The 25,452-nt window shown below is 56.3% G+C and overlaps 1 protein-coding gene across 2 annotated transcripts in view; it reads right to left on the minus strand.

Annotated features, from left to right (window-relative positions):
• EML1 (EMAP like 1) overlaps positions 1-15,902 on the minus strand; it is a 204,084-nt gene extending 188,182 nt beyond the window's left edge. The window contains exon 1 of one of the 2 annotated variants that reach the window (XM_033191355.1): positions 15,044-15,902. In XM_033191355.1, coding sequence (XP_033047246.1) covers positions 15,044-15,071 — 28 coding nt within the window. In that variant the 5' untranslated portion in view covers positions 15,072-15,902. The remainder of the gene's footprint in view (positions 1-15,043) is intronic. The other variant, XM_033191358.1, reaches the window with a different exon arrangement.
• Positions 15,903-25,452: the final 9,550 nt, after the last annotated feature.

The raw sequence follows: 25,452 nt of genomic DNA on the forward strand, positions 1-25,452 counted from the left end.
TCATTAAAAAAAAAAAAAAAAAAAAAACTGCTGTTTAAAACTGTGTATTTTTTAATGCGCATTTTCTAAAGGAAACCAGGCCCCCTGTGCTTCCTCCCGACTGACGCTGTTTTCTCAGAGCCATAAATCACTTCCTTAAAGGGGACCGGGAAGCCACACAGGAAGACCATTGGGCCCCGAAAGCTGTGGTTCACCAGCTACCAAGGGTCAGGGTCTGGAGGTCCCACGGCGGCAGCTGAGTCCCAAGCCCCAAGGCAGGCACTGCTTCCCTGGGACAGCACCCTCTCCCCAGCGGGCACCTCAGCAGGTAGCTGGTTCCTTGGGCCCAGCCTTCCCACACCCAGGGGACCAGGACACTTTCTGCTGGCCTGGAGGTGCTGAGGTGCAGGGGCAGTTCAAGGGAGATTCCTTAGCTGCCAAGAAGGAGCACTATTTGGGACATGCTTCCTCTTCCACTAAACAGTTGTTGTTTATCTGAAATTCCCATTTAGCTGGACGTCCTGCATTCCGCCCGGCAACCCTGGCGTTGCTGATGGGTGTGTCTGAGAGTGTGTTTATGTGTGTGGGACTGTGGGTGTGTGTCATCATTTCCAGACCTTGCCGGGGGGAAGTCTAGGGACAAGGACTTGGAATTTCAAGTGTCTTCCTGGGTACATAAGAAGGGAAATGCCTCTCTGGGGGCTGTGCTGCTGGTGCTGTCTGGAGGCAAAGAACTGGGAGATCTCTGCACGCTTGAATCAAGAAAGCCCGCTGAGGGCATTGTAAACCTCAGCGCCCTCGGTGGGGTGATTAACGGTGTCTCTGGAGTAAGGGCATCTGGGGTGCTGTGATGGATGCCTCCAGCACGGGCTGGCAAAAAGGCCTTGGGTTTGCTTCCTCTTATCTTCTGATGCTCAGACTCGCTGGGAATGAACGTTCCCACCTGCTGCCACGTGCCCGTAAAACAGATGTGAGGTCCTGTCACTCCTCTGCCCAAAACCCTTCTCACTCAGGGTCAATACCAACATCCTTTTCAGACTGCAGAAAGACCCCCGTGGGTCTTCCCAGCCCCTCCTGTCTAAGCTCATCTTCTGCCCCAGTTCTGGGTTCACTCTGCCCAAACTGACCTTACTGCTCTTCCTTGAAAAGACCAGGCACTCCCACCTCAGGGCCTTTGCACCAGCTGCCTCTTCTGCCAGGAACACCCTTTTCTCAGAAGCTCTGTGGCTCAGTCTTTCATGTCCCTGAGGTCCTTCTCAAGTGTCCGGGCCTCTCTCCATAGCTCTGTTCTGATTCCCCTTCCCTGATTCATGATACCCCATCCTCAGCACCCTCTTCCCCATTGCACATCCTATGGGCTTTGTATTTCTCTTGTCCATTTTCTGTAAGACACCTCCCCTGCTCCAAGATTCTGCTGCCATCTTTGTCTGCATCTGATCAGTAAGTGTTTGTTGAATGGCTGATTGACCATTCAACAGTTGCTGCTGCCTCTGCCTTCCACGCAGTGGCCGCTTTTTACCTCCCACTTGTGCCTCAAGACCTGACTCAGGGCTACTCTTCCAGGAAGGCTGCCCTGCCCACCCCTGTGGTTCTCAGGTCACAGCATATGTCACACTGGACTCTCATTGTCTGTCTGCTTGTCTGTCTCCCCATCTGCTGTGAGCTCCTGGAGGCAGGTGTCCTCACAGACTTTCCTCTGTACCCCAGGACCCAGCAGTGGCCTGGCTAGCAGTAGGTGCTTGGGATGTGTTTGGTGGCTAAGGGAATGATTGCTTGGATAGTTTATTTTAATTTTCTTTTTTTAAGAAAAGAGCCTAGTACTACACTGGAAGGTCCTTAAAAACCTTTGCTCCAGCCGGATCATTTCACAGATGGGGAAACCGAGGCCTGGAGGTGGAAGGCAAGGCAGGTAACACCTGGGAAGTATCGTCTCTGAGCCAGGCTCTGCCTTCTGAGCTGGGTGACTTCTCCCCCAGGCCACCCCAGCCTTCCATGGATGCTTCCTTCAAGGGCGGAGGTCGAAGCCCTGAACTGAGAGGCAATTGGGCTAGACTCAGGGATGGTGGAGGTGACTATGAACAAAATCAAGCTGGATTCCATCCGGAACCCATCCTGCCTTCCTCCCTCCTTCATAGCTTTCTCCTGAGTGCCTCCCTCAGTAAGCCACATCCATGGAATAGAAGCTCTGCTTTTTAGGGGGCTCGACCTAAAATGAAAGCCCACCCTGATCCCCCCCGTGTGCCCTTGAATACGACTGATATTTCATGGTGTGTAGCAAGCACCCTAAAAGGTGTCGTCAGCTTCGTTTTGCACACAAGGATACAGAGACCCAGAGAGGTTATCTGACTTGCAAAGATCACACAGCACTTGGTGGCAAGCTTGAATACCAAAGCAATCTGTCTGATTCCTCAGTCATGCTCCCCTCCCTGACTTTCTACTGTGGCCCCAACTAGGTAAGGACATAGCAGCAGGGCCCAAAAACAGCCGGAGACTCCCACCTGCCCCCACATGCTGCCAGCACCTGTCCCTGGAGCCTGGAGTCCTCATCGCATCTGACCTGCTTTTCCCAGATTGCAGACTCAACTGAACATCGGGGGCCACCATGAAAGCCTCTCTGCTCTTCTCCCACCAAATTCCAGCATAGAACATGAATTGTTCCCTCCGGGGCAAGCTAGTGAGCCTGCTGTTAGAGGCGGATTTATTTTCCATCCGTGACAGGCTGGTGGTATTGCCTCACCTCCCGCCTGGCTCCAGGCTCAGGTGACAGCTACACAATCGGCCTGACCATCAGCACCTCCACCAGAGGCTCCCTGATAAGGGGCAGAAACAGCCAACCTCGCAGGAGGACAGTCCTGGCTGACTTCCAGAGCTCTGCATTGACAGACACAAGCTTGGCAAAGCCGGCCACAGCAAGTCCAAGGAGCACGATGTCACCCCATCGGGGAGCAGCCAAGGGGCAGAGGCCCAGTAACTCCCCACGAGAAAAACTAGAAGCCCAAGTGATGGACTGAGCCTGTCTGCATTGAACGTGTGCCATCTGCATTTCGCTGGGGTTGTGTAGACATGTCGGGGTCACTCGGCCTGCTGCAGTACAGCAGAGCATCAGAGCTCAAGCAGAAAATGCCCAGGGCTGGGCTGGTATTCAGCACCCTCGCTAATGACGTTTGTCCCTTTCTACATGGGTTTGGGGCTCACAGAAACCTCCAGGCTTCCAGCTTTCTCTATGTCCCTCCCTTATACCAGCTTTCAGAGGAGGGACCCTAACCCCAGCCTGCAGCTTCAAGCAGCAAACATCCCAGGACTCTGAGCCCCCATCAGGGCTTATCTCACTGGGCCCTCATCACAGTCTGAGAGGCAGGCGCTGTCATTGCCCCCCTTTTACAGAAATGAAAGCCAAGACTTAAGGTGGCAAAGCCAAGAGGTGATGCCCAATAGGCACATGAAAAAATGCTCAGCACCATTCGCCTTAGGGAAATGGAAATCAAAACCTCAGTGAGATACCACTTCGCACCACTAGGGTGGCTGGGAGCGAGAAGACAGTAACAGGCGCTGGTGAGGATGTGAGGAGTCAGAGCCCGCAGGCCCCGCAGGTGGGAAGGGAAAATGGTGCAGCCACTGCTGGAAACAGCCTGGCGGTTCCTCAAAATGTTCAGCGTGGAGTTACCGTATGATCCGGCAACCCCGCTTCCCGCTGTGCACTCAGGAGAAATGAAAACAGATGTTCACACAGAAACCGGTACACGAGTGTTCATAGCAGTGTTACTTGTCATAGCCAGAAAGTGGAAAGAACCCAAATGCCCATCCACTGGTGAATAGATGGGTGAAGCATGGCGTATCCATATGATGGGGTATTAATCAGCAATAAGAAGGAGTGAAGATGGATACAGACTCCAACATGAATGAACCCGAAAATGTTTCCTAAGTGAGAGAATCCAGGCACAAAGGCCACGTGTTACAGGATTCCACTCATATGAAAAATGCAGAATAAGCAAATCTATAGAAACAAAGTAGATGAGTGGTTGCCAGGGGCTGTGGGGAGGAAGCTGGAAAGGGTCACTGCTAATGGATATCGGGTTTTTCCCTGGGTGACGAAAGTGTTCTAAATTGGATTGTGGTGATGGTTGTACAATTCTGAATATACTAACAACCACTGGGTGTACACTTTTAAATGTGTGATTTATTTTTTTTTTTCTTTCTTTTTTTTTTTTTTTTTTTGAGACAGGATCTCACTCTGTTGCCCAGGCTGGAGTGCAGTGGTGCGATCATGGCTAATACAGCCTCGAACTTGTTGCCCAGGCTGGTCTTGAATTCCTGGACTCAAGGGATCCTCCTGCCTTGGCCTCCCAAACTGCTGGGATTGTAGGTGTGAGTCATTGCACTGGGCCTAAATGTGTGAATTATATAGTACATCTCAACAAAGGTGTTACTGAGAAAAAAAAAAAAAAAAAAACAGGACTGGAACCCAGGACACTTATTACAGCGCTGCAGCCTTGAGCATCGCTGGCCCTTCCCATTCCCTCCCAGAAACCTGGGAAGAACGTGAGCACCCCTCAGCCCACAGATTCCGGCAGCCTCGGGGCAAGCTCTGGATCCCAGGACCCCACACGCTCTGAGTGGCAGGCCTGGGTCTGCGGGCAGTAGCTGTCCTGGAGTCTGAGTGGGCAGGCCTGGGTCTGCGGGCAGGGGCTGTCCTGGAGCAGCGATGCCATCCCTGTGACAGGCTGTTAGCTAGGGTCACCCCACAGACCCCTCAGGGCCCCGAGAATCCCGGCTGCAGCCACACCTCCTGCCCAGGCATCCTGGGTAAATGCTGCCTTGGCAGTGAGTGGGACTCCTCCTACGCACCCAGGCACGCATGATCTCATGGACGTCACAGCTGTCAGCCCTAAGGGAACCTCCTTAGGGCACCTCATCCCTGGTTTTGGGGTCATTGCCAAGTCTTTACCCTCTCTCAACAAGCTCAGTGTTTTAAGATGGAAAGAAAAGGAAGTCCAGGAGGGGGTGGCTTTCCAAGTGTCTAAGGTGAGATGAGGCCCCTTCCCGTGCATTGCTGACCCTGCAGCAGGACCCCTGGGGCAGCATCAAGTTCCTGTGTGGCCAGGGGTGGGCTTGGTGGCTTCCGCTCAGGCCTCCCAGTGACTGGCAGGTGTCCTTACCCCGAGCCCCTGCAGAGAGTAGGTAAGAAGCGGGCCCGAGCCTGACCCTGAAGCCCACCCTGCCAGCCCTGTGAGTTCCTAAGGCGCAGCCCAGCCCTGGTGTGGTGCAGACCTGCGTTTGGTGAATGAGACATGAATAGACACAGACAAGGTGTCCCTTGGGTCTCTGACAGCCCCTCATCCATGGGACATCCACCCTTCTCCACTGTCTATCAAACAGGCCACACCCCAACTGGGCAGCCAAGGTGGCCCCAAACCCACTTTAGGATAGAGTTTCTCCTTCCTCCTCAGACCCCTGCCCTCCATCAGGCCAGACAGTTGGCATTCCCCAAATGTGCCCCGTACATCTGGAGCCCATCTGTGCCACCCCAGGTCTGCCTTTCTTCTGGCCCAGAGGTTGGTCCCTTGGTCCAGGCCTGGAAGAAAGCTCAGTGCCCTCCTCGCCATTTCTATAAATTTCCAGGGAGTTCCGGAGCTGACGATTTCTTCTCTAGAGGTGGTGGTTGTTTTTCTACCTCCTTAATCACGCTTATCCTGGGTGTCTGGGCTTGTGAGATGGGGCACCGTGCCCGACAGAGCTGAGGCAAGCACAGGTTAGCACACAGGAGTGCAGAGGAGCTGCCCAGGGCAGGGCGCAGCAAACGCTCAACAAACCAGAGCACCCAGCCACTTGGGCTTCTCTCTCCAGGAAGAACTGGGAGCCCTGGGTGGGAGGAGCCCTGCTCGAGGGGTGGGGACACAGGACGAGGCTCTATGCCAGCCTCAGCCAGCCTTCTTGGGCATGAAGTTGACAGAAGCGTCCACCAGCAGCAGAATGGGGATGACGTGAGACCCTGAGCTTCGTGGAGGGGCCCAGGGTGTGGGGTGCCACTGAGCCAGCTCTGGCCATGGGGTAGAGCCGGGGAACCAGGCTTTGGCTGTTATCCCCGGGCGAACAGGAAACCACTCCAGAGAGACGCTGGGGCTTAGGAGGCACCTCTTGAGTCCTCAGCTTCTGCTACAAGGAAGACGCCTCTTTCTCTTCATGCTGCACACCTGCCCCCACCACATCCTATGGATACCTCTCCAGAGGCAAAGGGCTTGCCTGAAGCTAGTGCTTCCACCACACAGCTGGGCTCAGGGCCAGGCCTCCATCCAGGCTCCAAACGTAGGCTCTCCCTGAGACCGCTCCCTCCCCCAGAAAAGTTCAGAGGGAATTGCTGGACTTGGGTCTCGATAAAGGCCCTTCCCCCAAGCCATCCCTATACCCAGGTCCCTTCTTCGGGAAGGAGTGCCACTTTTCTGACCCTCCTGAGGTGGGTGACCCCAGGTTGGGGACAGCCTACCTGTGTCTTAGCCCCATCTGTCTCAGTTAGTCACTGTGTGACCTTGGGCAAGCCACTCAATTTCTCTAAATCTCCATTTGCTCATCTGTAAAATGGAATGATAACGTTGACTATATAGGGAAAAAGGGGCATCATGTGGAACTGAGTGTGTGAAAGGACCTGGGGAAAGGGAACCGCCATTTTTTAGTGCCTACTGTATACATTCTTTTTAGTCCACTGGTAACCTCGGTCTGTTGTTAACCCTAAGGACAAGGACATCAGACCCAGGGCTGAATTCCCTGCTGTAGCCTCTCACCACAGTGCCTGGCGGCACACTGTGCACACAGCACGGGCTCAGTAAGCGTCCACAGAGTCAGAGGTTAACTCAGACCACCACGCACATGGCACAGGCTCAGTAAGCGTCCACAGAGTCAGGGGTTAACTCAGACCACCACGCACATGGCACAGGCTCAGTAAGCGTCCACAGAGTCAGGGGTTAACTCAGACCACCACGCACATGGCACAGGCTCAGTAAGCGTCCACAGAATCAGAGGTTAACTCAGACCACCACGCACATGGCACGGGCTCAGTAAGCGTCCACAGAATCAGAGGTTAACTCAGACCACCACGCACATGGCACGGGCTCAGTAAGCGTCCACAGAGTCAGAGGTTAACTCAGACCACCACGCACATGGCACGGGCTCAGTAAGCGTCCACAGAGTCAGAGGTTAACTCAGACTATGAGCGAGAAGCAGCAGGAAGGATGTTTTCTGCTCCAGCACCAGCGCTTGACATGTTTTTCCACTCAAAATAAATGAGGCAGGATTCCTAAAAGATGTGTTTAAACTTGGTAGAGAGTTCTCTAAACAGTTTGGCCTCGAGTTTGGACCACAGAGCTGAATACTGCAGGAATGTCTGACCCCCAAACGGAGCTCAGCAGTTTCAGGCCCAATTCTGGTTTTATTTCTAGCAATCCAAGTTGATGTCACTGACTCTTATGACAGGGTTCATAGGCAACCTCTAGTCTTTGCAAACATTATTTTTAAACCGGATCTTATCTCATACAAAGCAATGTGTGATGTGTGTGGCCACAGCCCTCTCTTACACTGTAAAGTTTTATTTAAATGTGTTTCATAGTGTGTGTGTGTGTGTGTGTGTGTGTGTGTGCTATATATGTATGTACACGCCCACCATTAAAAGTCAATTGGGGCCGGATGGTGGCTCATGCCTGTAATCTCAGCACTTTGGGAGGCCAAGGCAGGTGGATAATTTGAGGTCAGAAGTTTGAGACCAGCCTGGGCACATTGGTGAAACCTGGTCTCTACTAAAAATACGAAAATTAGCCAGGTGTGATGGCGCATGCCTGTAGTCCCAGCTACTTGGGAGGCTGAGGCAGGAGAATCACTTGAACCTGGGAGGCAGAGGTTGCAGTGAGCCAAGACGTGCCACTGTACTCCAGCCTGGGTGACAGAGCGCGAGTCTGTCTCAAAAAAAAAAAAAATGTCAACTGGGAAAGCCAGTTACTAAACTGATGACACAGCTTCTCTTTGATGGTGTCATGGAATCAAAGAGAGAGTGCCTATCTGTAGTAGAGTGAAGAAACACGCTCTTCTCATAATTTCCCCCAGTATTATTCAAAAATCATTTCCTTCTAAACTCCTATCTCAGTTTTTGGATCTGTGGATTACACTGAATAAACAGATTCCACAGCCTACTCATTCCAACGCCCTCTTTTGTACCTCAACAAATAAAAAGTCAAAAGAGATTTCTGGCTAATGTTGTTCTTGGTTATGCTTTTCCTCACTGGAGGTGATGACCGAATCATTCAGAAATTTGTTTTTGTGCTTTAAAATGCAAATGCAAGTCCGTGGGAGGGAGCGATGTTTTGAAAACTCTTGCCCCTTGCATTATGATTTGCATATTAGAAATCCCATGATTTACATTTTGGATGCCTGTTGACCACAGCTCACACAATATGCTCTGTTTCATAATGAAAATGGATTCCTTAAAAAACAAACAAAGCAACAGTCAATGGGTGGGGAAAAACTCAATGGAAGGGGTGCAGACATTACTACTGTTCCTACTGGAGGGACACATCCTGTCCTCTGGCTGTTTGGTGTGGCCATGTGACTTGCTGGAGCCAGTGAGACTTTGGTTGTGGCAAGGTGGGTTACTTCCTGGTGGGTGCATTTAACTGGTGCTGTGTCGCCATCTCTCTCTTGGCTGGCTGCAGTGACTGGCAAAACATGGGTCTTCACAGAAGCATCACGCTGGGCCACCGTGCAGGGACCTGCCCTGGGAGCGGAGAGGACGTCACCAGACCTGCAGTGGCCTTTGTATAAGGTAGAAGTGTACCTTTGTGGCATCGAGCCATTGAGATTTGTTTATGCCGGGGCATCCCGATCCCATTCTGACTTAAAGAGTAGGAAACAAAATAAAAACCAAAGAAGCTGTTTTGATGAAGGCAAAATTTTGAAATCAAAGTGCAAAAATTGGAAATTTGAAATGGGTGTCTACAGGCGGCCTCTTACCTACCTCGGCAACCGGTTTCTATATTTTATTTTGACTGTGTGAATTTCAAGAAAAAAATAGTGAAATGGTTGCAAATGCTAAATGCAAAAGCTGTTAGCATTTGCAACCATTAGCTGTTTTTCATTTTAAAAATTTTGTTTTAAAAGCATGATAAATAAAAAATAAAAGCTATCTTGCTATCTCAAGAATGCTCCCTTAGAATTGACCCAATACTTTAAAACAACAGAAGTGGACAGCTTTCCTTTCCAAGCTGCATTTCTAACCTGCATCTCTTGTCATAGATGAAAAAGCCTGCGAGGGTACTTTCGACGCTGGCACGGGGCTTCTAGTCACGCGAATGTATATATTTGCTGCTTGGAGGTTCATGTGCCAAGTGAGTGCAGGGCTGGGAAGGTACCTGGGCCCTGCCTGATGTCGGGACTTGGGATGTGTGTGCAGAGCCATGTACTGGCCTGTGAATGGGTAACAGATAAGTGGGTGGATGCTAACAAATCAGCATCTCTCAGGCCACACACGGAAGGGGGCCTGTCCTGGGTCACACAGTACCGAAGGCTCCAGCTACACCTGGACATGCCTGTAACGTCCCACAGTTCGTAACTTCTGTGAGAAGGGTAGCGGTCTGGGGTGGTGCCACTCAAAGCTACTACCCAAGAAGGGTATCAGGGCATGGGTGTTCCAAGGGTTCAGGGTCCCCAGGGGCTGCAGAACTCAGGGAAGGGTCCCTGGAGGAGGCAGGCCTCCACTGAGTCTGGGTCCCTGGGGGAGGCAGGTCTCCACTGAGCCTGGACAATGGGACGAGTGGGAGACACCTCGGTGAAAGTGCTGGAGGGGCTCGACCTGTGCCTGGGAATCCGGCCTGAGCCCCAGCTCACCACGCCCTCGCTGGGTGACTGAGCTGGTCTCTCGTTCTCTTGGGCCTCAGTTTCCCCTGCTCCATAACATGGAGATCCCATGGGTTAGGAGTGTGGTGTGGACCTCAATGTAGGGGCGCCGTGAGGGGCACTGAAGGGGACTCCCCAGCTGCGGATTCCTCCTGTGTGTCCCCACCCCGTGCCCAGCCTCTGGTGAGAGGTTGCTGGATGCTGCTGAGGCTGAGTCCTTCAATATCACAGGTGCCTGGCACACCTGAAGTGCTGTTCAAAGGTTCATGCCTGGAGATCACCCATACGACACCCCTGAGGTTACAGTGTCACCTCTACTTTACAGATGAGACCGCCGAGGCTCAGAAAGGAGAGGGGCCTGCCTGTGTCCAGGGCCAGGGCACATGGGGCTGGGATCTTACCCAGCCCTCCGCGCCGGGGGGCTCTCACCCAGCCCTCCATGCGCGCCACAGGTTTTACAGTTGAGCCCTGAAACACTGTAAGGTCACCCCACAGAGCCCTGAAGGTGACAGTCTGTTCTTTGGACCCTCCTAACGGGGGCGGCAGTATCAGGCTCAGTCTCCCCTGTACCCTTCCAGCAACCCAGCCCCAGCAGTTGCCAAATCTCCCTGTGCCCTTCTCCGGGTCCCTCCTGTACTATGTGGACCTCACCCTCTCTCCCCAGGACCATCTCCCCAGCCTCCTCCCTGACCTCTGGGCCTCCAGATCCTCCTTCCAGTTCCTCCACCCACCTCACTGAAGCAAGCCATGTATCCTCCATCCCCGGCTCCAGAGCCTTCACTGGATCCCTATCCCCAAGGGATGAACCGGCCAGTAACCATAAAGGAAGTGAAAACCCAGGCCACTTGCTGCCTCCAGCCTTAGCAACCACTGACGTCACATAAAACGGCCTCTTGCTCCTCAGGGACTCATGCCCTGCCACCACCCTATGTACAGGCACCCAGAAGGCACAGGGCATGGAGTCCAGCTTGGACCCTCAGAGCGACCCAGGAAGGCCCAGCCCTTCACAGGGCCTGAGCCGGGGGGTACTTGATGTCAGAACTCGGGGCATGTGTCCAGAGCCGTGTGCTGGCCTGTGGATGGCTGATACATAACCTCTCTGAGGTCACACATGAAGGAGGCCCGCCCTGGGTCACTCAGCACCAAAGGCTCCCACTACACCTGGACAGGCCTGTACTGCTCGGGACTCCTACGAGCAGGGCAGGGAACCACGTTGGCACCGTTCACCAGGTCATCTCAGAGGTGTTCCCATATCCCAGGGCCACTCCAGGCATCTCATACCCTTTCCAGCACTTGCCTGCCCTGAAATCCAGGGAAAGGACACCGTGCCAGGACGCCCTCCTCAGAGAGCAGTGCAACATCCTTAGGGACAGGGATGGCATAAATTGGGGGACAGGGCCTTCTAGGAGAAACTGAGGTGAGAGCTGGGGATGGCCAGGACAGGAAGAGAAGGTGGACACTGCCCTGGTCCCTGGTGAGGGGCCCACTGTGAGGTCTGGGGGAGCAAAAAGCTGGGGTGCTGTCTGGATTCTAGGATGCCAGAGGGAATTGCGTGAGCAGTTGGGTGGCCCCACCAATGTTTGCAGGCCCTGTCCTTGGAAAGCCATCCTTGACTTCTGGCAGAGAGAGGTACTTGGAAAACCAAGTTCTTAGGGGCCTTTGCGGGAGACCAGGGAGATGTCAGCTCACCCAGCTGAATGTCTTGGTGAGAATCAGAAGCTGCAGGGCATTGAGGGGGTGGTAAAGACAGGGGAACAACTTCCCACATACAAAAGGCACCAGCAAGGGCAGCCATGTCTCACCACACGAACAGGGTGACTATGGCTCAGAGCTGGGTAGTGGGACTGGTGGAGGGTTACTTAGGAGGAGAGACAGGGTCACTCTGCTGGCTGAGCACTCCTGCAGGTTACAGGTCTGTCCTTACCATACCTTCTGCAGCAGGACAAATGCCCATCTGTCACAGAGGCTCAAAGAAGTTAAGTGACTCACCTAAGACCACAGAGCTAGGGAGTGGTAGAGCTGGGATTTGAACCCTGGTCTCTGTGGACCTGCATTCATTGCTCTGCTGAAAACAGAACAGCCAGTTCTTCGGTGCTTAGGATTGTAAAGCTGCTTTGCTGGAAACTTTCCCAAGCATGGGGGCAGCTAATAGCACACAGACCTGGATTCTCTTCCTGCAGATTCTGGCCAGGACAGGAGATGGGTAAATCACAAGGTCAAAGGCAGGAAAAGACAATCAACAGACCCAGGATGTGTAGAATTGGCATCTTCTGAGGCCCCCTCTATGCCAGGCAGGTACCGTGCACTTACAGGTCCTATTTTCAGACCCAGTGAGGGAATTGACGAAGGCCCCATTTTAAAGATGAAGAAACTGAGGCTTAGTCAGGTGATATAACCCCGCCCCTAAGAGACAGAGCCAAGCCTAGAATGCAGGCAACTGTAAAGGAAGCGCCTTTGCTGGCCAGGGTGTGTGGGCCGGTAGTTGATGCAGGCGAGTTCCTGCTATAAATACGGTGCTGACTCCCGGGTAACCTTAGCTCCCGCTCACCCACCCAGGCACAGAGCCATAAATCCAGGGGCCAGCCACCTCCTGCTGCACTCCTGCTCTGCAGAAATTTCTTGACACCCTAACAAGGCATTACATTTTTCTCTACAGGTTGCAAGTTATTGAAGGCACTGTTGAGCTAGCTAACCCTAAAATGAGAGCTGCTTCTTCAGCAGCCTAAAAGTCCCACAAAATAGCCAGCCTCACCCTCCTTGGGTGTGCAGGTGGGACTCCCAGGAAGAGGGGCCTAACCCGGGTTCTGTGCTAACAGGCTCTGGGGAACTGGGTTTGAATCCCTGCTCTGCCATTGACCAGCTGGGTGACCTCACGTGTGCCTCTCTGAGCTTCAGTATTCTTAGTTACACGGTGGAGCTGATAGCCCCCAACTCCAGGTAATAAACAGAACAGCGTGTCCAGGACACAGCGGGTCCTCTGCTTCCCTCATCCCCTCTCTAGGTTGTTTATTTATTGGTGAAATCATAACAGCTATAACCACTAACAATAAGCCTGGCATTATTTTAGGTGTGTTACATGCTGTTAGCCATTTAATCCTTATTGCACGTTGAGGAGTTAATGTCCCATTATTGTCCCCACTGAATGGATGAGGAAACTGAGGCACAGTGCCCTTGAGTAGTCTGCCCTGGGTCACATCGGTCACGAGTAGAGCTGAGAATGTTCCCACTGCCGACACAGGCTTGGGGATCGGTCACTGAAAACAGGTGAAAATATTTCACTGCAGTGTCCTTGGAGCAACCATTGGTTGCTGCTGGGTAGGAATCCTAGAAAGGCCTGAACTCCACACTGTGTGCTCCAAAAGGCCCCCTTCCTTGGCCCCCTTCTACCCATAAGTAAATATACCCTCCTGCACCAAGATGCCGCCCTTACTCCTGCCAGCCAGGTTGAATCCCAAACCCGCATATTAGAGACAAAAGACCTCACGTGGCATTCTATAGATGGGAAAAGCAAGCCCGGAGCCTGCCCAGGGCCACCTGCCCACCAGGGCAGACAGAGCCAGCCTGGAATCCAGGCCCTACCTCCCAGCCCAACTGGGCTGACCCTCTCCTAAACGGGGAAGGGACAGTGAGGCCCACATCACCTCTCAGCCTCCAGGCTGCGCACACACATGCACACTCAGTGCCCATTCCTTTGCCCCGATGGGCTAAATATTGTCCTAGCCTTCCTGAAATACCCATCTCCATGCGGGTGGCTTTACAAGCTGCTAAAACCAGGGCCATGTCCCTGGTGGAGGGGGAGAGCTATTCCGGGTTAGCGTCAGGTGTGGGGCAGGGCCAGCCAGAAAGAGCTGTCTGCTGGCTCCCGGGGCTCCCGTGGCCCCGGCGGGCAATTCCTGGCAGCCAGGACAACTGGCACCCAGTGGAAGAAGGTGAGGTCAGGCCCCTTCTGTCAATGTACCCCTCCCCAACACACAGACACACACACACACACTCGCACACTCTGTTCCAAATCCCACACAGCCAGGCCGAGGCGCTGGGACTGTTCAGCAGTAACAGGGTACCTGCAGAATGCTGTCACCCACAATCCGCCCACATCCCCCAGGAGACCTTGATGTGTCCCGAGAGCCTCCGAGGTGGGGTTTTATGGAGAGTGAATCCACGTGCCAGTGACAATTGGTGGCTTACGAAGGAGGCCCTGCTGGAGGAGCCCAGACCTGGCTGCCCGGGCTTCCTAGGATGCCCATCTGCTGCCCGGGGTGCCCACCTGCTGCCAGCAAGCAGGGCCCTGAGCTCTCAGTGCACCCCAGGCACCAGCAGGCGCTTTCACACAATATCATAAATTTAATTTTCACAGCCAACGGGGGGTTAGGACCACAATCTCCATTTTTACCTGGGGACACGGAGGCTCAGATAAGTTAAGCCACCTGCCCCAGATCACCCAGCCTGGAGATGAAATAACTGGAATTTGAACCTGGACAGCCTGACTCCAGAGTCCCCCATGTAACCCCTGGATTCGGCTGTCCCCAGCCCCCATTCCGCCAAGGCTGGCTCTGAAACTGGCAGGAGCGGGGGGCAGCCAGCCAGGCACACGGGTGGCCAGTCCCCACCACAGCCTCTTGCCTCAGGCAGAGCAGAGGGCAGTGGGCAGACCCCAGAATCTGATCGCCTTTCCACCTGCCTGTATCCCTGGCCATTTTCAACCTAGAGGATATGAGGGCACACAGAGGGCCTGCCTGGTGCTGCTGGACCAGGGACTCAGAACGCTCAGAGGTCTCAGACTTAGGGGATCAGACAGAAGCTGTGTGCTCTCCCCGCCGATAAATGTTCACATACACTCGTCTGCATGTGGTTCCAGGGGCCCACGGCACCCTGAGCCCACCCGTGGGTCCCGCCACAGCCCCTGCCCCTCTGTCCTGGGTCAGCTCTGGCCCTGGCTGCCAGCCCTGGGAGAGCTTGAATCAGACACAGCTCCCTGCACTGGCTACACTGTGCAGTCAGGGGTGCAGCAGAACTTAGCATTAAAGTCAAGCTTCCCCCTTCCAGCGGCACAGGCCCCCAGGCATTGGGCAAGGAGGAAGGGGGTCCAGCTCACAGCTGCCGGCAGCCTGTGGGGGCCCCAGTGCCCTCGGCGACTGGCGGCCTTGGCTCTGCAACCGGAGCCATGGTGGGTAAATATAGCGCTGCCACTCACCGGCTGAGGGGCCCTCGCCGTCCGACATGGTGTGGGAGATGGGCGGCCGGCTGGCCACCAGCCTGCAGGGTCACTCAGAGCCTCAGTGGCTGTCACCCACCCAGCAGGGCTTGGGGATCCTCCGTGTCCAGCTCCAGGCAGCGTCCCGCCCCGGCCGGCCTGGCCACCCCCCCCATGCTGGGCTGGGCAGATAAGAATGTGCTCAGTGCCAGCAGCCTGTGCGATTGGTGGATAAATCTGGGCACTGCCCTCCCCCGCCCAGGGCCTCTCTGGGGCAGCCCCAGGATGTTACTTGAGAAGCCACTGTACCCCTAGGTGCTTGGTCAGTCCCCAAGATCCCAGCTCCTGGGGACTTGGGGATGCCTGTACACTCTTTCCTTGGAAACGGTTCCACCCAGCCAGCAAGGGACATTTATGGACATTTAGGGAAGGAGAATAACAAGTGATACCACCACTGAGGACATGGCCGGGACCAGGAGCTACGTGAAGCGTGGCCACCGTCATTTCACGCTGCTCTCCAGAGCTGCTGCGACCATCGTGTCCATGTCACAGAGGGGTTAAGCGACCCACCGAAGGCCACCGGGTCAGTATGGGGCGTGAGCAGGAACTGGAGCCAGGCTGTCTGTCTCCAAGGCTGCAGGAAGGCCATCCCTTGCCTTTGATTGTTTGGCCAACAGCAGCCAGCACTTCAGCCATCTACTGTGTGCTGAGTGAGCCACGTGTTGAGGGTGGACAGGGGATGGAGGCGGGATCCCCAGGGGTAGCCATGCGGTCCTGGCACAGTGTGGGTGCTCAGGAAATACTGGTTGGAAGAATGCACTCCAGCAAGCTCTTAGTATGCGCTTGTTGTGTACCTGGCTCAGAGCCAATCCATCCCCTCCCCTGGTCCCCACAAAGTACAGGGCAGAACCTGCCAAGGGCTGGAGATCCCAGAGGCATCACCCCAGGGCTGAGTCTGCTGCCCCCCCGCCCCAGGCTCTAGGTCTACCCAGTTCTGTATGCAGAGACCAGAGGGAGTGAAATGGCTTAAAGAGAAGGGAGAGAAACTCAATCCAAGAGCTCCAGGAGGGCTTCCTGGAAGAGCTGGCATTTGAGTTATCTTTAAGTGAAAATAAAATCTGTTCTTTTTCTTTCTTTCTTTTCTTTTTTTTTTGCCACAGGGTCACTCTGGGGTGCCGTGGTACGATCATAGCTCACGGCAGCCTCAACCTCCTGGGCTCAGGTGATTCTCCCGCTTCAGTGTCCCCAGCTGAGCCCACAGGTCTGTGCCACCACACTTAGCTAACTATTTTTTGTAGAGAGGGGGTCTCACCATGTTGCTCTGAGTGGTCTTGAATTCCCTAGCTCAAGCAATTCTCATGCTTCGGCCTCCCAAAGTGCTAGGATTATAGGTGTGAGCCACTGTGCTCAGTCCAGAAAGTTTTTTTGTTTTTGTTTTTGTTTTAAGATGGAGTCTTGCTGTTGCCTAGGCTGGAGTACAGTGGTGCCATCTCAGCTCACTGCAACCTCCGCCTCCTGGGTTCAAGCAATTCTCCTGCCTCAGCCTCCTGAGTAGCTGGGATTACAGGCACCTGCCACCATGCCCGGCTAATTTTTGTATTTTTAGGAGAGACGAGGTTTCACCATGTTGGCCAAGCTGATATCGAACTCCTGACCTCAAGTGATCCCAAAATGCCTCGGCCTCCCAAAGTGCTAGGATTACAGGCATGAGCCACCGCACCTAGCCCAGAAACTTTTTTGAAGGGAATAGAGGGTGTTCTAGGAAGAGAAGCCAGCAGGTGCGGAGGTGAGAAAGCCCAGCTGAAGAGTGGCAGGGGTCTCTGGCAGGGCTGGAGGTTGCAGCAAGCCTGAGAAGAAGGATGTTGCTTATGGCAGGGGAGGCCTCAGGGCTAGGGAAGTCAGAGGAGGCTTCCTGGAGGAGGGGGCAGATGCTGGCGCTGAGGATACATAAGCCTCAGGAAAATGAGAAGCGGGTGGAGCAGTGTGCTGAGGCATCCTGGCAGCTCTTTCATCTGCACTGAGGCCTTTCCTGGTTCAGGGACCTGGGGAGTGAAGGCAGGAGGATGTAGGCCTCCATGTTTCCAAAGGAAGCCCTATCTGTGGGTGGGGTGAGGAGGAGGGCTGTGAAGTCACAGCCTCTACTCTTCACCCCTGCACTGGCCATCAGAGAGAAAGAACTGAATCCCTACGGTATAGGCATTTGCCTGTGCAGTTCCCTTGGCCTAGGAATTCTCTGTCCTCCTCTTTCCGTGGGAAGCCGTGGCTGCCCCTAAAGGCAGCTCAGGGGCCCTGCTCCTTTTCCACTTGCCCCACACTCCACTCTGCCAACTCTAACCTCGCTGTGGTTAGTCCTGGCTGTGTCCACCTCTTGGTTGGCTCTTACTGGCCTGTCAGATAATGAGCTCACCGTCACTGAGGGTATTCAAGCAGGGCTGGGCAGCTGCTGGATGGGGACACAGCGGAGGGAGCTCAAGCATCATGTAGGGTTAGATTAAACGGCTGTGGGCTCCCTCCCAGGGGACCAACTTGTCTCATTTCCCTGGGACTTCCCCTGTTTTAGCACTGAATGTCCTCCATGGATCCTGGAAACTGCCCCCCCGGCCAGCTTCAGACAAACCAGAACTGGCGGCCATCCTGAGTCCCTCCTAACTGAAGTTTTTGTTCCTCCTAACTGAAATTTTAATTTTAAGAGAAAAAAGAGAAAGACAAAGCCAGACCTCCCCGCTGGAACTGTCTCCTCCACCCCGAAAATTCCCCTCCTCCCTCTGCAACCCCTAGGTGTTGGATTCCAGGACAACTCTGGGGGCAGGGCGGGGGTGAAACCCCGGCGCTCTGTGCCTTGGGCTGGGTTGTGGGCTGGAGTGAGGGGGCAGCAGGGAGAAAATCAGATGCAGGTCAGCAAAGAGAGAAGCCCAATGACTTCTCCTGCAAAGTGGGAGGAGCCCCACCTGCCCGGCTGTGGGCTGCACTGAGATAGCTCTGCAGCACTTGGCAGACTTCAGGTATGCACAGGTGGCTTCTGTATCCCCAGGGAGGGGGTGTGACCAGGGAAGGAATGGCATGAGTGCCTCGCTGGGCACCTCTGCTTTGCCTTGGTGCGGCAGCTGGTGTCAGGCACTGGAGGGAGTGGGAGGCATGGACTGGGGGCTGACCTGCCTCCTAGTAGGTCCCACCCCACTGTAGGGGCTTCACACATTGTGGCCCCTCTTGGTGCCTGCTGTCCGGCACACCCAGGCCCATGGGTCAATGCCAGGCAGGGCCTGTGGCCACATCTCGGATCTCAACTCCTGTCACCCTTGCTCTGGGCTCCCTGCGATGGGCTAGGCTGGTGGAGGGGCACGCCATGGGACAGAGGGGACCAGTGCTGACCCCCCAGGAACCCCCATGAGACTGCCAGAGTCCAACCCGGGGTTCTGCAGGTGTGGGATGCATCCCGGTGCTGGACAAACAGTGGGGCTGCAGAAAAGAGCCCTGCCACACCACCCACCTCCCCAACAGAGGCCTCACCTCGACCCAAGTGGGCTGTGGGACCAGGGCTGGGAGGAGCCTGGTGTCAGATGAACCCAGGTCAAATCCCAGCTCCAGCAGCCTTCCTGGGTGATGGGGACAAGCCTGGCCCCAGCCTCGGTTTCTTGCCTAGAAGGGGTGATGCCCATCGGGGCTGTGGTGAAGATCAAACCAGGGCAAGATGCCACGGAGGGGCATTCCACTTCCCCACCCTGCAGCCATCTGTCTGCCTGCCCCTGCATCTCACCCAAGCAGACCGCCCAGTGTCCACTGGCTAGAGCTGGTTCCCTGCGGCAGGCCACTTCCCCTTCCTGTGTCTGGCCCCAAGTCCCTTCCTGTTTTCTTTATCATGGGAACATGTGTTGGGAATAAACAGCTTGAGTTCCCTGCTCCCGAGGCCACTGCACACGTGCAAGAATGTGTGTAAGTGGATGTGTGTGGTGATGCCTGTGTGTTCACTGGTACATGTGCACAGGTGCAGTGGGCATGTATAGAAGTGTGTGCATGCAAAAATGTGTGTGTAAGTGAACACGTGTGATGCACATGCATGCACCTAGGTGGATGGCAGTGGGCACGTGTGTGGGAGAGTGTGTGTGTGTGAGAATGGGTGTGTGCCCATACAAGCTTGTGATGTCCACACGCGGGAGTGTGTCTGTGTGGCGGGTGTGTGTGTACATGATGCGTCTCCTGCAGCTCACCCTGAAGCTGCAACTGTTTGTGTGCCCGCTGGCCCCCAAGGGCTCACCTATGTCTAATTTAGCTGGTCTCAATAGCTACTCCATGGTCACCACGACGGGGCAGCTGCTGCCAGGGCCTGAACAAACCTTGGGGGCAGCCTCTCAGGGCCCACAGGCTTGTGGGCAGAGGAGCACTGGTGAAGGAACTGAGGTTAGGAAGGGCAGGTGGTCAGGGAGGACCTCTGAGAGTCATTCATGCAGAGACCTGGGAGGTGAGGAATGGGGGTGGGGACAGATAGGACAAGACGGGCCTGGCGGTGGGAAAGAGCTGGCACACCCAGGAATGGTTCGAGATGGCTGGACAGTGGTGTGAAATCTGGTCGGGCAGGAGTTGGGGCCACTGGAAGGGCACGGGGCAAAGGGAGGGGCACACATAGACTGATGCCTGTGGGGCCCAGCCCAGAGCCAGTGCCCTTCCTGGGTTCCCTGTGACATCACAGCATCATGCCGCTTAACCAGGGGAGGCTCTGCAGTGACTGCTCACCCACGGTGTGCCCAGGCCCCTCCCCTGCTGCCACCGCCTGGAGGAAGGCCGGCCCCTGGGTTCCCACACTGTTTGGCCAGCCAGCACCAGCACTGGTGAGAAAGTGTCCCTGGAGGGACAGAGGAGGGTCAGTGATCAAAGGCGGAGAGGCAGCCAAGCATGGTGTGGGTCGGGGAGAGGCTCTGCTTCCCACCCATGCTTCCTCCCACCGCTGGCACCTGCTGCCCCGCATCACCTGGCCCTGGCTGGGCCTCAGGAGTGCAGCCTCTCCCTGCTGGAGACCCCTCAGCCTTGGGTTCCCCCTGTACACAGAGTCAGGACAGGTGGGGAGCAGGGAGTCTCACGTGGGGCCTTGGTGGCCACAACTTGAAGGACACTGGATGTCCGCATTGGATGGCCCCAAGCTCCTGGCTGTGTGGCTTGGGCAGGTTAGCCCATCTCGCTGGATGTGGGGTGAGGACAGAACGCAGGCCACACGGCAGGGTCCTAGCCCTTGGCGACCCGTCTCATGTTTGTCCACTGCCTTGGGTTCAAAGAGACACCTCCATATAGTCCAGGTCAGGCCTGACACACCAGCTCCACACAGAACCTGAGACAGACATGGATATGGAGATTCATCCGCACAGCCTCACACACGGGGGGCCAGACAGATACCCGGAGACTAAGGAACAGGAACACGGAGAGGTACGGAGAGACACAGAGACACACATGTGCATGTGGGGCTCACACGCACACACACACACACGCACCTGCTCCAGAACAGCTCTGCGAGCTGGTTCCAAACACCCAGGGCCCCTTGTCCAGCCCAGGCACCCCTGACAGACCGCTGCCTGGGTGGCCTTGGGCAACACTCCCGGCGTCCAGGCTCCCAGCCAGGAAAGAAAGCCTCAAGGCCTGTGCAGCTGCACCTGGTGTCCCTGGGCTGAGGGTGTGGGCAGCTCCTGGCTTCCTCGGGCTACCCCCTTACCTCTGGGGTGGCAGCCAAAAAGCCACTGTCATTTGGGAGGGGGCAGGGAGGCGATGGGGAGGCCTCCCAGGCTCAGGCTCCTGGGCTCAACAGCAGGGGCAAGGGCCCCAGGGACAGCCCATTCCACCCTCTACCCTCTGGCCCTGAGATGGGGCAGGCCGCACCTCTTGGAGCCTCGTCTGTAGCACAGGGTACCTGGAGGTACAGTAAAGCTGGCTCAGGGCTGGCCACACAGTGCGCCCAACAGGTGAGGTGCAATGCCAGTAAAGCGTGACTCGAATCATCCAGGCTCCTCACCCAGTGTCTGCCACTGGCCGACGGGCTCTTGCCCAGGGCACTCCTGTGCCGCCTGCTGCTCATGCCAGTCCCTGCCTGGCCTTGCCCTGGGCCCACGGAGCCCCATCCAGGGCAGGCTCCAAACGGGATGCAGCTGGCAGGTGTCCTGCACAGGGACCTGCAGCCTTGCCCTTGGCACCCAGAATTAGCAGGCTGCCTCCCACGGGGTGGGGGGGACCCCTCTGTCTGGCCACCCGGGGTCTCGTCCCCGCAGGGGCTGCCCAAGAAATGAGCACCAGGAGGGTGACTATGGTTTCCTCTGGTGAGAAGGATTTACAGGCAAGAGGCTGTGTCCCAGAAGAAATGAGTGTTTTTAAAGCTCCAGGCCAAGGCAGGGACTTGACTCTGTCCCTCCCCAGCCCTGGCCCTGGATTCAGAGAAATGTCCCTTCCTCCCACTGAGTCTCCTTCCGTCTGCCAGAAATACCCCGGTGACTGCGGGGAGGGTGCGCCTGCGGGGTGGGGGGGTATTTTTGGACATCCAGAGATGCCTGAGGCTGTCTGGAGCCTGGGGTGAGGTCTGGAGCCCGGGGTGAGGTCTGGAGCCCGGGGTGAGGTCTGGGCAGATGTGAATAGAGTCCTGCCAACTGACTCTGGACCAGCATAAAGCGCGCGGTGCCCTCTCGGCCAGGACTGCCAGGAGGGGCTGGCTCAGGATTCTGCCAAGTCCCATCCAGAACCTTCCCAGTTGGGCAGCTAATTGCTGGGACACAGGGCACGGTCGTCTGTCTATCCACATTGGTTGTCACTGAAGCCCAGCAGAGTCACCGCCTCCAGCCCCAGCACCCAGAGCATAGAGGAAGAAAACCTCCCACCTGGCCATGGCTGGGCCAAGGCTCTCACCCCACGCCCGGCAGCCTAAGGTTCCTGAAGCCACCCCCAACCCAGCCTAGGCTCTTAGGTACCCCAGAGGGCTGGGCCAGCTCAGGGTCTCCAGCCGCAGGTCGCTAGGGCAGAGGGCAGGGAGGTGTCCAAAGGTTTTCAGAGTTCAGCTCAGCCCTGGGGAAGCTGGTGCCTGGGGAAGGCAGGCCCTCAGGAATGTGCAGGCTGGAAGCGTCCTGCGGGGATGCGAGTATAGATTAAACACGTCAAGGTTTACAGTGCAGGGGGAACAGACTCAGAAAAGGCCGCCATTGGCCGAGGTCACACGGGAGGGAGTGGCAGAGCAGGGCGGGGCCCGGAGCCTCCGGAGCCTCCTAACGAGGGCATCCCCCGGCCTCCCCGGCGGCCGCAGTAGCCTGCGCGCACTGCCCGCCAGAGCTGCGTGCTCCCGCCCGGCGCGTCCCCGGCCGGCCTGCCAGCTCCCCAGCCTCAGGCCCGGCTCCCCCAGCAGCTGCCACAGCTCACTGCGCCTCGGGAGCCCCATCTGTGAAATGGGGGTGGCTATTCCACCTCCACGTCGTGGCCAGAGCCTGCCACTCCCGACCCGGCCTCCCGCCTGACCCCGCCTCCGGTAGCGGGACTGGCGTCCCCTCGGCCCACCCACTCCGCGCCTCAGGACCCTCCGCGGCTGGGCCGGCGCCGCCCGCTCGGCCTGGGCGGGAGGGCGAGCCCGCGCTCTGCGCCAGCGCGCCACCGTGCGGCTCTTCCGGGGACTGCGCCGCCTTGCCTGCAGGAAAGCCTCCCTTCCCTGCAGGTGACAATGACCAGAGTCACAGTGCCAGAGCGCGACCCACGTATGGACACTAATTCCCCACCAACCCTAGGAAGTGGTCCTATTATTTGTCCTCCCTTACAGATGGGGAAACTGAGGCCCAGGCAGGTGGGAGCAGGATTTGACCCCAGGTCGCCTAGCTGCATAGCCTTGGGTTTAATCCTATCCATCTTGCCTGGGTCCGGGAGGTCAGCTTCACCTGGACTGGCGGCACCCGCCCATGCACACTGGGATCTCCTGGGAGACTTGAAAACAGTTGGACTGGGCGTGGTGGCTCATGCCTGTAATCCCAACACTTTGGGAGGCCAAGGTGTGTGGATCATCTGAGGTCAGGAGTTCGAGACTAGCCTGGCCAACATGGTGAAACCCCATCTCTACTAAAAAAAAAATACAAAAATTAGCCGGGCGTCGTGGCACATGCTTGTAATCCCAGCTACTCAGGAGGCTGAGGCAGGGGAATCTCTTAAACCTGGGAGGCGGAGGTTGTAGTGAGCGGAGATTGTGCCACTGCACTCCAGCCTGGGCAATAAGAGTAGAAAGAAAAAGAAAAGAAAAAAAGAAAAAGAAAAGTTTCTGAGCCCCACCCCAGAGGCTGATTCACCTGGCCCAGGTGGCTCCCCCATGCAGTCTGGACTGAGAGCCACCTGCCCCTCACAGAAAGCCCAGTCTATGGAAGAGGAAGTGGCTCAGAAAGGAAGGGCAGGATGGCCCCACTGGCAGTGACAGCGGGGCTGGGGGGTTCTGGCTCTGCACCTCCCAGCCATCTGGGATTCCTGGGGGGTGCAGAAGACAAGCCCAGGCCTGCAGGGATAGAGCAAGCTGAGCCTGTGGAAGGCCACTGGATGCGAAGGGCCACTGGATGCGAAGGGCCACGGGTTTGAGTGCTGACTCCACTATGGCCCAGCTGTGGCTGTGGTCTTGACTTCCCCTTCTGTGAAATGGGGCATAGTTGGCTCCTGTTTCCTGGCAGGATTTGAAGAAATCATGGTGTGGAGGCTCAGGCTCAGCAACGGACGGATATTTGCCAGGTCAGGGGCTGGTCAAGCCGGGAACTTGAAGTCTCCGGAGGGAGCTGATCCCTCTGGGCCCCTGCAGACAATGCTGTGTTGCGTCGCTGCAGTACTGTGGCCAGTGGCCTGTGGTCCTTTTAGATGGACTGTGAAGGAGGTGCTGTCCTATGGGGACCAGGTCTAGCCACAGCAGGAGGCAGAGGGCATGGACTGTGGGAAGCGGGGGCAGGCCGGTGGGTACTGATGAACCTCAGAGAAGGGCTGCAGAGGGCACGGGAGGGGGGCACAGCAGAGCAGGTCAGGGAACAGTGCCCGGCTGGGGGCTTGGGAACAGGATGCTGGGAGACAGCAGCATTTGGGGTGGCTGTGGGGAGGGGCTGCTTCTGGCCAGGGGTGAGTTTGATCTGGAGGCTGAGCCCGGGCATACCATTCTCAGAATGGGTGGTGAGTTTGGGGCCCCCCAGAGAGCTGGAAATGGAGGGGGTGGAGGGTGCAGCTTGATGAGGGGTTGGCCAGGTACCCACGTGGTCAGGCGAGGTGCTAGGGGAGCAGGAGGACCCTCTCTTTGCAAGAACACTGCAGTTCTAGGGGCGTCTTGGGGGCCCAACCCTCTGCCCAGAGGCTGGGATGTGCATTCTCAGGACCCACCTGGGCTGGGGAGAGGGGCAGGCTGGAAACCCAAACACTTGTCTCCTCCATTCTCAGAGCCACCCCAGCCCCACCTGTACTGAGCATGTCACTTACGCCCCTGAGTCTCAGTTTCCTCATCTGCTTGATGGGACCATCCCTTGGAGCTACCATTCAAGACTGCGGCAAGGACCGAAGGAGGCCGACAATGCACATCAGGGGCCAGCACACATCTGTGCCTTCCCTGTGTGGGGAGGGGTCTTTCCAGGGGGCACATGGCCCAGGCAGGGGAGAGGGCAGCTTTTTCTTTTTTTTAAGATGGAGTCTGACTGTCGCCCAGGCTGGAGTGCAGTGGCAAGATCTCGGCTCACTGCAACCTCTGCCTCCCGGGTTCAAGCAGTTCTCCTGCCTCAGACTCCAAGTAACTGGGACTACAGGCGCCCACCACCACGCCTGGCTAATTTTTGTATTTTTAAGTAGGGACAGGGTTTCACCATGTTGGTCAGGCTGGTTGTGAACTCCTGACCTCAGGTGATCCACCTGCCTCGGCCTCCCAAAGTGATGGGATTACAGGCGTGAGCCACCGCACTGGGCCACGAGGGCAGCTTTTTCTCTCTGCACAAAGACAAGCTCCCAATGACTGAAGGAGAAACTCAGGGCAGGACGTCTTCCTTGGATGGGCTCAGAGGACACGGCCCTGGGGAGGACGGGATGGCTTTCCCTATCACCACCACGAGGGCTGCAGTCTTACCTGCCCTGCCCCGCTGCCAGGTCAGGAGGGCACCATGGGCTCAGCTCCACCAAGCTGCTCCCAAGAGAGGCCCAGGGGCCTCCCTGACCTCTCAAATCCAGCTGTCAGAGCCAGTCACCCACCCAGTCCCAACCTCACACAGCACCCAGGGGCATGGCCATGAATACAGCCCAGAACAGGCGGGTAACCTGGGGCAGTCTCTCCCAAACAGCATTGTCGGGGCATCTCTGGGGCACCTGCGGGCTGGCAGCTTCCAGAGCTCTGCCAGCCTCCACATCTCCCCCTTTTCACAGATGAGCAAGCCGAGGGGAGAGCACATGGCCTGGTTCCAGGTCAT

Source organism: Trachypithecus francoisi, unplaced genomic scaffold (assembly GCF_009764315.1).
Source record: "Trachypithecus francoisi isolate TF-2019V2 unplaced genomic scaffold, Tfra_2.0 Lachesis_group3, whole genome shotgun sequence".
Taxonomy (NCBI): Eukaryota; Metazoa; Chordata; class Mammalia; order Primates; family Cercopithecidae; genus Trachypithecus; species Trachypithecus francoisi.